General features: G+C 40.7%; 1 protein-coding gene across 2 annotated transcripts in view; it reads right to left on the reverse strand.

Moving 5' to 3' along the window:
* Positions 1 to 11,577, reverse strand: part of POLR1B (RNA polymerase I subunit B) — a 21,850-nt gene extending 10,273 nt beyond the window's left edge. The window contains exons 1-8 of one of the 2 annotated variants that reach the window (XM_044660771.1): positions 11,401 to 11,577; positions 8,764 to 8,931; positions 8,325 to 8,471; positions 7,188 to 7,320; positions 5,798 to 5,934; positions 5,465 to 5,688; positions 4,802 to 4,973; positions 242 to 413 (exon numbers count right to left, since the gene is read on the reverse strand). In XM_044660771.1, the coding sequence (XP_044516706.1) occupies positions 242 to 413; positions 4,802 to 4,973; positions 5,465 to 5,688; positions 5,798 to 5,934; positions 7,188 to 7,320; positions 8,325 to 8,471; positions 8,764 to 8,931; positions 11,401 to 11,577 (1,330 nt within the window). The remainder of the gene's footprint in view (positions 1 to 241; positions 414 to 4,801; positions 4,974 to 5,464; positions 5,689 to 5,797; positions 5,935 to 7,187; positions 7,321 to 8,324; positions 8,472 to 8,763; positions 8,932 to 11,400) is intronic. The other variant, XM_044660772.1, reaches the window with a different exon arrangement.
* Positions 11,578 to 13,198: the final 1,621 nt, after the last annotated feature.

Below are 13,198 nucleotides of genomic sequence, written 5' to 3' on the forward strand. Positions count from 1 at the left end.
GTGCATATATATATATATAGTGTAAAAAAATTTTTTTAGATAGTGATGCAGAAAAAACTCATTTTGTTAAAGGTCACATGCACTTAATTAAACTATAATGGCCCTTAGTTTCATGTATGGGCAATTTTTATGTTATTTCAATATTAATATTACTAAACATCTATACAAAAGTCTAGGATAGTTTTTAATTTAAAAATTAGAATTAAAATTTAGATTAAAAAAAAGTAAGTAATAATTTTACCTGTTTTTGATCTTAAGTTTCCAGTAGCAAGAAAATATTCAAACGGTCTTGTAAGATCTAATCCCATACTAAATATCTTCATCAGATTTTCGGTGTTCATAGAGACATTGGTCTTTTGAGCCCTTTTGTCCAAAGCTATTTTAACAGACACCAACCAAGCTTCCATCTTTTCCTGAAATGAAAAAAGGGGAAAAAAAGGCAGTGGAGAGATTAGTATTTCAAAAAAATTAACAATTGCTTTGTAGTGAATACCATGCCAGCACTGAATATTGAATTTTGGGGCTGGAAGGGATTTTAGAAAACATTTATTCTAACCCCCTTATTCTATAGATAAAGACCCTAAAAAAGAGATAAAGTGACTTACCTATATCACTGAAAAATGAGCAGCAGAACTTAAGAATCTAGGTTCTAGGTCTCCTGATTCTCAGTGCAGAGCTCTTTAATACTGACTCATGTCTGAAGAACTATAAAAATCCTTTCAAATGCCACCTCCACAGGGACATCTAGGTAGCACAATGGCTAGAGCACTAGGCCTAGAGTGGAAAGGACCTGGGTTCAAAATGTAAGGATGGGATTTGTGCAAGGGGGATGGGACAAAAGGAGCCAGAGGAGTGGCTGACTGTTGGTGACAGTTGAGACCAGAGAGAATTCTGGGAGATTCTCCGGAGGAGGAATGAAAGGAGGACTTCCAGCAGAGGACTGAGAGAGGGAGGAGAACATCTCAGCTCGAATCCAGTCCTGTGGGCTTCCTGAGGATCTTTCTTTGGACACTGAAACCCCGATTCCCAAGGTATCCCATTGCTTATCAGCCAGCAAGACTTCAATCATCAAGTCAGCTAAGCTTGGGACTCCATTTTGGGAGCAATCTCTTGGGCTCCTTCTCCCATTACCCAACCTTGCTGAGAGACCCTTTCCAGTCTAACTTACAATTATGGAAAATGATAGTTATAGAAACAGAAGGAGAAGAGGCAAGGGAAGAAGCTTGGGAGTGGGAAACCCAAAGGTTCCCACCCGAGTGACGGACCCCACAGAAATAGAGAAAAGGGCACCCCAAAATCCCTCTGTCCTTCACACCCTTTCCCTAACCCCTGAATTGTGAATAATAAAAGACATTCACTAGTCAGATAGTGTTCCAGAGTGCCTGAGAGACAACAAGGGAGGAGGGAACCACAGGCTGGCTGCCTCCATCTTGAAGCCAGACCACCTGCTATGAAGTTGAATGATCTTGGGGGGAGGATTGCGTGAACCCTGCCCTCATTCAGAATCAGATTGGGGTACCACATACCTCATCTTATAGGGAAGCCTTGCCCCTAACTCCTGTGGGGTGGCACAACCATCCAGGTCACCCAGTTTTAGGGTGACACCCCCTCAAAGTCTCCCAGTGTTTATTCAGCAGGAGGGGAGAGCTAGAAGAGAGTCTCACCCTCATAGACTTTCTCTCTCTCCCTTCAATCATCTGCTTATTATTACAAAAACTAACTGCAGACATGTCCTAGCTGTGTGACCCTGGGCACGTCACTTATTCCCAATTGCTCAGCCCCTGTCACTCTTCTGTCTTAGAACTGATATAAGAGGGCAGCTAGGTGGTTTGGTGAATTTAGAGCTGAGCCTGGAAAAAGGAGGTCCTGCACTCAATTATGACCTCAGACATTTCCTAGCTGTGTGACCCAAGAACGTCACTTAACTGTTTGCCTAGCCCTTACAAATCTTCTGCCTTGTAACTGATATTTAGTCCTGACTCTAAGACAGAGAATAAGGGTTTAAACATTTTTTAAAAAGAACTGATTCTAAGAAGGTAAGGTTAAAAAAAAAAAAGCCACTTCTTCATTAAAGCCTTGCCTGATCTCCTACCAGGAATAACCTCCTTCTGCAGATCACACATAGCAGTTAATTCAGTGACTTTCTAATGCATTTAACATCGAAGTATTATTTATTCACAATAATGCCTTATCTTTATACCAGAATGTCAGGTCCATAAAGGGAGAAACTTTATTTTATCTAACCCTTGGTATCTCCCTCAGGTAGGAATAAATCAATATTTTGGTTGTTTCCAAATATTGGGCTAGTATGTTTCAGAGTAAAGAAAAACAATCATTTCTAGATAATGGACATTACTGGGGGAAGGGGAAAGGCGAGAGCAGAGATGTGGATAATAAAGGAGAACGTAGCCGACCTTTGTTTCTACACTAGAAGAGCCTGTAAACCTTATGAAAGACTGGCCCTCTCTGTACCCAGACTTGCTTCCGTACTGCCGAGCTGTGAACACACATGATATGCCATTCAGGAAAAGAGCCACAAAAAAGCCACTTCCTGCACACCAGGGCTTAGAGTGCTGCAAGAGGCCTGGAAAGGGCCTGCTTCTTCCTCTAAACACTCTGCATATGCTTAGTCATAGTTCAGCAGCTGGGGGAGTGGAGAAGGAAGGGGTCCTACAGGAAGCAAGGAAAAATCCAATGGCTCCCACAGAATCAGAAAGTGAAGCAGTCTTTTCTTCTTGCAAAAAAGTCAGCTCTAGAACTCATTTCTTCCCATCTGGTGGCCCTGGTTTACCCTTTTAACCTCTTCCATCCCCTTTTCAATCTCATTCCTTACTCACTGGCCCTAATTCTAGTGTTTAGGGGCATACTCAGAGCTCCCCACCCATAAAAAAACCAACTTTCACTAAATCCTACCCTCTGCACACTGCCACCATTATCTTCCTTTACACAGCCAAACTCCTAGAAAAAGCTAAAAAGCTACTTAAACAGATTGTCCCAACTTGCTCACCTCCCACTCATTTTTCAACCCCTTGCAGATTTCAATATTGTCTTTTAACTCAAAACTAGGGGTAACTATATGGCTTGGTGGATAGAGTATGTGGTTGGGAGCTAATCAGACCTGAGTATTAGTGGTGTGACCTTGGGCAAGTCACTTAACCTCTGTCTTAATCCACTGGAGAAGGGATTGGCAAAGCATTTGGGTCAGGAAGAGTTGGACACAACTAAACAACAATCTCTGCAGTTATCAGTAATCTATGTTGTTATTAAAAATGAGGAAGGCAGATATTAAAAGGGAGAATAGTATTTTAATAAAAGCCATGCTGATAGAGATAAAAATCATTAGACCACGTGCCTGTAAGTATTCAAACTCCCACCTCAGCCATTTTACCTTTTCATACCTTCCCGCACCCAGGTAGCTAAAAAGAGACCGCCCATCTGAACTTCAGGTGTCTTATCCCCTCTCTTACATCATCACACTTCCTGTCTGCCATGAGGAATCATGGGAAATGTAGTTTTAAGGTCCCCCACAGGTCCCCAAAAGTTTGTCAAACCCTATACTGATACATATATTGAGGCTTAATCCTTCCAAATAGAACCCCAGGTGATTTTAACTAACACATCTATTAGGTGCTGAATATGGCCATCTAGCCTTACCCTGCCTCCTTAAGTCTTTATAAAGACTGTTCTCTTGGGTTATTCCTTCTTAGTCCCCAATCTCTATGCCCTGGGCTCTCTTTTCCCCTCTCTTCTTTCTTGTGGTTATTCCATTAGGTCCTGTGGGTTCCATTGGGAGCTCTATGCAGATGAATCCCAGAGGGACAGCCAATCCCAATCTCTCTTTTGAGCTCCAGGGCCACCTCATCAGCTGCCTGCTGGGTACCTGCAGCTGGATGTCCAAGAGGCATCTTGAACTCAACACGTGCAAGAGAAGTCATTCTCTTCCCTCTCAAAAGGCTCCCTTTCCCTCATTTCCATCTGTGCTGGAGGCTCCCTCCTCCTCCAGGAACCCAGCTCTGCCATTTCAAAGTCCCTCCCTCACACCAGAGATTGTTCCTCCCTAGCTTCTCTCACACACACTCCCACCTTCCATTAAACAAGAGCCATGCTGGCTCTGGCTCTTGGAATGTCTCCCTTTCTAAGTGACTTCTCAGGTTCTAGTCCCCACCTTTTAAGCTCTTACCATCTGTTTTACAATCCCTCCTGTGTACTGGTTCCAAGGCAGAAGAGTGGAAAGGGCTGGACAATGGGGATGAAGTGACCTGCCCAGGGTCATGTAGCTCAATCCACTGAGCCACTGAAAAGTTTTTCTTTTCTTAAATCCATTTTCCAGGTGTTAAATTGACATTCCTAAGTGTAGTTATAACCGTGTCACAACCCTGCTTAAGAAACCCAACCGGCTCCCTTTTCACCCTAGGACGAAGCACAACCGTCTGCTTGTGAGGCCCCCAACATGCTGCCTCCAGCCCACCTTTCCAGGCTTGCTGTTTCTTTCTCCTTCGCACACTCTACATTCCAGCCAGGTTGGACTACGGAACTCATCAGCATGTGTAACATGCTATCTCCTGCCTTTCTGTATGTTCTACGCCTCTAAAAAGCCAGGCCTGTCATTGTACCTGTCATTGTACCTGTTTCATAGGGGATCTTGGGAACTTTGCACAACTTGTATCTATCACTTTGGGCCCAGAATCACATTCACTGCAAATCAAACGTTAAAGAAAATTTGGAAAAAAATGTGGCTTGGTGTAGTTTGCATTTGGAAGATAAGAGATAAATGTCCAAAGTGTAGAAAGTATCAAATTACCTTTAAAAACATAAGGATGAGTCTCCCTGGGGTGAGAACTTCCTGATTCATTAAGCTATCAGGATTTTCCTCCATACATTCCTCTTTGGCAAAAGTAAACAACTTCCGAGTCATGAGACAAAGCACATAAAACTTTTCTTCGTTGGATTTCAGATGGATACACACACACTGACTGTTAAATAAAAAGAAAAAAAATTCAGAGGAAATCAACCATGGATACCGCCTGCTGATACTCTAATCAAACTCATTAACATATACTAAAAAAAAAGAAAGTGTGTATGTATATATGTATATATTTGCTCCAGTTGTCTTGTTTTATTCTTTATTCTGTGGACCAGAAAATCCACTGGATCAGTTACTGATTCATATTTTGTAAAAACCTATTATAAATACAAGCACACGGAACTGTAATGTCACTGGCACAGGGACCTCCTGGCTTCCATACTGGGGTCAGCGGAGGCCTGGCTGGAGCCGTCAGGTGCAGTGAGTTGCCTGGGCTCACATGGCCATCAAGTGTCAGAGGGAGGATCCAAAGCCAGAATTTCCCACTCTGAGGTGGGTGTACAACACTACAACCGTATCTCCGATACATAATCATCATAAAAATCCCACCCAAAACATGCATTGAAACACAGTAACAATATTTTGCAAGAAAATACATACTTTAATAGAAATTCTGCAGCTTGTTCGTTTGTGTACCAATCAGGAAGGCTGAGCTTTACCCTAAAACGTTCTCCCAAGTAGTTAAGGACCTGCTTTTGTGTAATACAACCTTCTTCCATTACAATTCTTAACATCTGAGAAATACAGTTCCTAAAAAATGAGTTCTCCTCTCTTCCCTTGATCAGCTCCTGAAAAATTTGGTAATCAGAAAAGGCAACCAATGCCTAGAACAGAAAAAAAAGTTTATTATGAGTGACCTACCAAATAAAATATAGAATTCACTTTGCAGAGTCTGAATGAAGCTTTGGATTCTTGTGAGAAAAATGCCCATACCTTGAGTACAAATCCCAGAGGAAGAAAAAATAATTCTTTATGATAAATAAAATTCACCATCACCGAGCCATTTTCCAAGTAGTGAAGGTTCATGTTGATAGCAGTGTGCTCATCCCTAACACAATGCATTGATATTCCTGCCCAAATAAGCAAAACAAAGTCAGAAACTCGGAGCCCTGGCACCATACTTGACTATAACTCAAAAGCAGTATGTATATATCTGGGAGGATAGAAGGGATAGACAATTTGAGTTAACAATTTCATAAAGACATGGAACAGTCTGATCGCTGATACAGACAGTTCTTGCTTCACGTAAACTCACATTCCAAAAAGGACCCACGTTAACTTTTCTGTACAGTCCTGGGCTCTCTGTCTGCTCCTGCCTCTCTGCTAGGTGCTCCATGGCTTCTCCCCAACTCCAAAACAACTACCACAAAACCAGTTGCCTTCAAGTCCCTCCCTTGCCAAATGAGAGGGTTGGATGAAGTGGCATCTGATGTGCCCACCAGCTCTGTGATGTAAAATAAAGTATCTTGCCTTTGGAGGAGGGGAACCACATTTACTACAGAGTATGTTCTATTATACAAAGAGTTGCCTTTGTATTTTAATATATGCGACCAAGAGAACACAAGTGAATTCCATTAGAGTAAGGAAGGAAGCTGAAAATAGAACATGATTCATTTTATAGTAGAGCAATATGGCCTAAAATTCACAACGGAAAATAAATTAGATAGTGAATCTACTTTCTCTTAGGAGTGTTGCAGATGAGATTCCTATTAGATACTGGGAAATGCAGCAGAGGAAAAGAACCCCTGGACTAAGAGAAAAAAGATTAACCTCGTCTCAACTACATCACATCTAGAGAAATGGTTTTGGAACATTCATAAGATAAAGGAGTTGGGCTAATCTACAAGGTCCTTTGTCTATTTGCCTGCCTGGCTGTCTCTCTCTTTCTCTCTCCCCATATGTATGTGTGTCTACATGTGCATATGAACTCAGATCTATCTATTTGTAGACATATATAAGCAGAGGAAATTTTGAGAAGTCAGAAAGTTCTTTCTTATGCTGAGCTAAAATCAAACAGCTAGCAGTATGTGACAATGCACTGTGAAGTCTCTGTCCATGAAGTGTTCAAGTACAGGCTTGCTGACAATTTCCTAAGGATGGTGAATTATAAAGACGTCTAGGACAAAAGTTGGAATTGATGAGTATCAAGGTCCCTCTTAACTTTTAATAATGAAATATTTGCTAAACCAGAGTCACACAAAATAAAAAACAAGAACCAATTTGGATAAACTTTCTATTTCATTTAATCATATTAACATCTAACTTGGAGTTTTCTTTCACTAAGCTAACACCCGAGTATTTGTTACTATCATTCATTACTCACCATAATGGGTATAGCCAGGGCCTCTGGTTTTCCATTTTGGTCTTATCATTGCAATGGGAAAATTTCTCCGTGGCATAATCAGCATCCTGATAATTTTTTCAATACCATTTATTATAAAATAGCCTCCCATCTCCTATCAAAGAAATCAGAGAGAGGTTAATACCATGAGGCTACACAGACACATACATTCATATCTATATACAAATGCATATATATGAAATCAAATACACTCCAAATCATTAGAAAGAGAAATGTACATCAAAATATATTTGAGGTTTTCACCTCACACCCAGCCAACCAGCAAAGATGACAAGTCAATGTTGGAAGGATCGTGAAAAGAAAGGCAAAGTAGTGCATTATTGGTGGAGCTGTGAAGGAAGGAAGAATTATGCAAATAAACTGACTAAAATGCCCGTTCCCTTTCACGTAGAGACTCAATTATTGGCTTGAGAAAGCCATTGATGAAAGGAAAATCTGCAAATAAAAAAAATCTATAACTGTTTTTGTGATAGTAAAGAATCAAAAACTAAGTGGATGACCATCAATTGGAGAATGGCTAAACAAATATTTGTTCATGAATGTATATGACTTGTGCAATAAAAAATGATGAAATGTGTTGAATACCAAGAAGCATGGGAAATTCTATGTGAACTAATGCAGAGTAAAGGAACTAAAAGTAGGTAAAAAACACACAGTGACTACGACAATTTAAACACGAAGTACACAACACCAAAAACAAATCAAAAGGGAATGTGGGAAAATCATAAAGAACACACATGAATGTAAGAACAAGTAAGAATGGATATAAGAGGATATATGCCCAGCCCATCTCTTGTTAAGAGGTGGTGAGATCCACAAGTGTTGCACATATTTTCAGATTTTTTTTGATGTACTGATCAGTTGTGCTCTCCCCAGCCTTTTGTCTTTAAAAAATACTATATTAGATGAGATGGCCCTCTGAGAAGGGGATGGATTCTGGGAAAAACTATGTTGATGTAAAAAAAAGTATCAATAAAAATTTGTTTTTTAAAAAGTGAGTAATAAGTTAGATAGAAAATTGGGGAAAACAAACTTTAAAATAAGATTTTTAATGCATTAAATATTTCTCTCCATTCTAAATTATTTATCTTATTTTACCTCTGCCTCTTCATGGTGCTCAATAAGAGATTTTGGAGGAAGATTATATAAATTGCACAGCTTAGACTTCACCATAATAGGAATATAGCCAAGGGATTGTTTAATAATTCCTTTTGGGTTCCCATTCACAGACCAGCTGATATCAGCCTAATGAAAAACAGAAGAAAAAAATTAATTAGCCAAGATTAAAAATATGTGATCAAATAACTGGAATGACAAAAGTAACCAAGAGGCTCATTTCAAACCATTAGCATAACAATTCCATAGTGGGGGTCAGGGGTAATGCAGTTCTAACTAGATGATGATGTTTTAGACTTCTAAAACACCAACTCCTAAATGATGTTAAGCAGCTCAGCTAAGTGTGAAATTTATACATATTAGGCACATGAGATATATAACTGCTCATTCATTTGCTATTTAGTCATCGTCATTTACTTACTGTCAGTTTTCCCCGATATGTACTTCTCCGACCTCGACATTCTGCTGGGTAGACTTTCAACTCTTTGCAGATGCTCCCCTTAGGGACCATTGGAGGACTAACGACAGCATCCACAATAGCAAGAGTGATCCGTTCATCTTTGAAGGCAAATTCCAAGGGTGGAATGGCCTGCAATACAATATTATTTTTCTTTACTTTGCATTTTTGAAGACCTTTCCCTCAGACTTACTAAGTCCATCAGTCCCAAGTGCACTGATAGGTTCTTATTGTTTCCGAAAAAGGAAATAAGCTCATTTAGAACTGATATAATTCAGAACTTCATAATACTTAAAAGCTATCCAAAGGAGAATGGTCAGGCACTAGAGGCAATGTGTTCCCCTCTAATGGAATGCACAACTTTTTAAATGTGAAAAACATTATTCATATCCATTCATATTTCTGAACCCTCAGAAGTAAAGATAGTGACAGGGAGATTAGGTTTATAGTGAAAGGGAGAATGAAGTTAGAATCCTCTCTTAGTGACGTCAGGAGACAGTTTAACAAAAATTCTTCCTTTAAGATTTAAACTCCCTCAGTTCTATTCTTTCATAATTTGAGACTTTTGTATTCTCATCCAGTTTCTTTCTTTCCTTTTGTTTCTATTGAAGAGGTAAAGGAAAACTGAAGTCACCCTTCTTCCCAAAGTTAACCCATTAACCGTGCCCTTGGTCCCATCCTCTGCTGAGCCTTTCATACCATCATCTCCTCTTGGAATATTTTGAATTTACTCTTCTTTTAAATCTCTGCCTACTTCTATAAGCATAAAGGCACCATACCAAAACATATCTTCCTCCTATTAGTAACAGAGTTACGAATAACTCTGTGTTACTTCCTCATTTTTATTGCTAATTTTTTTGGAAGTGTATATATACTCTGTTGCTTTCATACACTTATCATTCACACACTTCTCAAACCCTTGTAATATGGCTTCTGCTCAATCCCTCCTTAATTCCATCTTTGAGATCATTACTCTATCTTGCAGGTTGTGTGGTACAATGAAACATGCATCAGAGTTCAAATTCTGATGATTTCTAGCTATGAAACCACATAGTTCTTTTGGGCCTAAGTTTGAGAAATAAATGAAATCCAAATACCATTTCACTGTGTGGCTGAAATGAGATGCTGGAATATAATGTACTTTGGAAACTTTAAATATCAGCTTTTATTAGGTATTTTTGTCTTATCCCCTTACCAGACTGTAAATTTCAAGGGGTCAAGACTCTCCAAGGCAGAAGAGTGGTAAAACCTAGGCAATGGGGGTTAAGTGACTCTCTTAGGTTCACACAACTATGACACATCAGTACCCAGGTCCTCTAATTTCTGGGCCTAGCTCTCAATCCACTGAGTCACCAAGCTGCCACCAGGGCTATCTATGTCTTCTTAACTTTGTATATTCCCCTGAACATGAATTAAACAAACATTTATTAGGTGCTACAATATGCACACAAGGTGCTGATGCTGATACAAAAGCCAAAAAATGAAAGTAATTCTTGTCCTCAAAGAATTTATATGTTATTGGGAGCAAGAAAGGAAACAATGTAGACACATAATAAATACTGCTAAATGAATGGGGGAGTGAATGCCAACCTGCAAATACCCCTTGCTCAAAATATCCCTTAGCATTGTGTTAAAGGTAGATACAAGCATAGATTCAACCATCTCTTTCTCAAATAAAACAAACCTACCTTTCAATAGCTCCCTATGACCTTTAGGCTAAGACAAGTAAATAGCATTTATTCTGGCCTATGAGCCAGAGATGGTGCTAAGTACAGCTGATACAAAGAAAGGCAAAAGTACGAACTTAAGGGACTCATAGTTTAGGAGAGGACATTCAAACAATTCTCTTCAAACAAGATAAATACAAGACAAAATGTGAATTGTCACAAAGGGAAAGAACTTAGATTAAGGAGGTCTGGGAAAGGATTCTTGCAGAAAGTGGGGCATTAGCTGACTAGCATTATCCAGGATACAGAAATGAGGGAGAAAACTCCAGGGGTTGGGGTGTTGTAAGAGCCGGACACAGCCAGTCCAAGTGTCTGGAGGAGGGAAATGCAGTTTCTTCTCTCAAGTAGAAAAAGGCCGGTGTTATCAGACTGCAGAGTATGTAATAAAAACGGTAAGGTAGCATACAAACTCTTACGCCTGATAACCCTAACAATTTTGCTCCGGACTCCCTTGGCACACTTATTTCACATCTTTCTTCCATTCCAGCCAAAATGGACTATTAGCTGTTGGGTGAGGCGGAGAAAACATTATATATCCAGTCAGAACTGAACCCCTTCCTTATCTCCAGGGCTCAAAATTCCTATCTTCTTCTAGGTATCAGTTCTCGGCTTCTGTCCCGACCCTTAGGGCCCTGAGCCCTCACGCGGAAACTGAGCGGGGCAAGCGCTTTAGCCCACCTGGTGCAGCGCGAGGCTGGGGGTGGTGGTGATTGAAAGGGAAAGGTTTGGACGCGAGACCAGGGGCAGGGAGTGGGGGGCGAGACCTGGAGGGGAGAGCGTGAGATAGTGGGGAGGGAGATGGTTGGGAAGGAGGAGAAGATCAGGACACAAAACCAGGTTACTAAGTTACGGAGTGGGGCGGTCATCTGCTCACCTGCACCGCGTGGCTGAGTCCCTCTCGCATAGCATAATTGAAGGACTCGATGTGTGCCCGCGTGAGTTCTTGCAAAGTGGGTAGCTGCTGCTCTTTGGGGAGCCCATAGCCCGGTTCAGTCAAGTGTTTCAGGCTGGGCCCAGTGGGCAAATTCCGCCACTTACAACCAGGATCCATGCCGGAACCAGCATGGGAGAAATGAACTACAGCTGCTCGAGACCCCGGAAGGCAGTTCGTCACAAACTCCCGACCCCCTCTTGTGGCATTCTGGGAAATGTAGTTTTAAGGAGGAAGAAGCAAATCGTCGGACCTGCACTCACTCCGCCCCTAAAAAGTATACCGGAAAACTACAAGTCCCAGGAGCTCCTGTGCGCTGTACTTTCAGTTTTATTTATTTATTTTTTGAGAGTTGGTCCGGAATCGCGCTCGCTGTTTTTAGAAGGGAGTTTATGTAGGTGTCTAAGCACGAGTTACTGTGTACGCCGCGGGGAACCTTAAGTAGAGTTCAGTGTCCCCTATATCTATGTGAGTCTGACAGTTCAACTATTTCTTGGGAGTCCACGAGTGTGGATTGCCTTCTGCTGTTGTGACTACTTTCACGTTCTGTCAAACTTTTCCTGAATTGAGATTCGGATTCTCATCCCAGGCTGCTCTTCCTTCTCTACAAAACTCAGTTTCTCTCTTTGTAAAATGGGTATAATCCTGTCTGACACAAGGGCGCTTTGTGTGGAATTACGAAGGAAAGAAAAGGCTTTTTGGCTTCTTGGAAGGGATGTCAGTGAATGACCCAAAGTGCTTACTGCCTGTGTCTAGATTAGAATATTCCAGCATGCCTTTAGATTATATTATAGCAGGCCACTCTTGATTTAGGGGTTTTCCAGTCTAACTCCTTCATTTAACAGATAAGGAAACTTGAGTCACACAGCTAGAGAGTCAGGATTTGAACTCCTATCTTTAGACATCTAGATACAATCATCTTTCTAGGGCATTTTTAGATCTGTGACTCCTTCCTTTGAATTAGACTTTCAGATCACTCTGTTTTGCACTACTCTGGGAAGCCATAATTGAGAAGGTTTAAAAGATCCTCTCAATTTTTGCTTAAATAAAACAGCCACAATCTCTTTAACTCACCATACATATAAATCATATTTCATTAAAATTTTTTTATTTTTATTGTTATGCCAAACACATTTCCATATTATTCATTGCTGTAAGCACACTCATACATAACCAGAATCCCAAAATAAAACCATAACTACACTGATGTGAAAGATGACTCTAACAGTTCATTCTCTGGAGGTGGATAGCATTTCCTGTCATAAGTCTTTCAGGATTGTCCTAGAATCATTGCATTGCTGAAAGGCCACTACCTCCCCCCCCAGCAATGCTACACAAATTGAAAGATTGCCATTGGTTTCTGTGAAGAAGTGGGGGTGACAGGAAGTGATGTGGAAAAGAGGAGCATAAAAGAAGAGACCAGCATGGTCTAGGGGTCTTTCCTTCCTGGTGTTTGGAGAGATTGGTTTTGGGAGATTTCCTTCCTGGCGTCTGGAGGGGGTGGCTGAGATTCCTGCCTTGGCTTTGGAGAAGGCTGCACTGGTGGACACTGGGACTTCTGGCTGAGGATTCCTGGGAAATCCATGTGGAGATGAGGGTCTTGGGAAATCATGTGATGTCAGTTAGTTTAATTATTGATATAGTCAAATATACTGATAATTTTTCTAATATTAAACCAGCCCTGCATTTCTGGTATAAATCTAACTTGGTCATAGTGAGTAATCCTTGTGATATATTGTTA

The sequence above is a fragment of the Gracilinanus agilis genome, chromosome 2 (genome assembly GCF_016433145.1).
Source record: "Gracilinanus agilis isolate LMUSP501 chromosome 2, AgileGrace, whole genome shotgun sequence".
In the NCBI taxonomy this organism is placed as follows: domain Eukaryota; kingdom Metazoa; phylum Chordata; class Mammalia; order Didelphimorphia; family Didelphidae; genus Gracilinanus; species Gracilinanus agilis.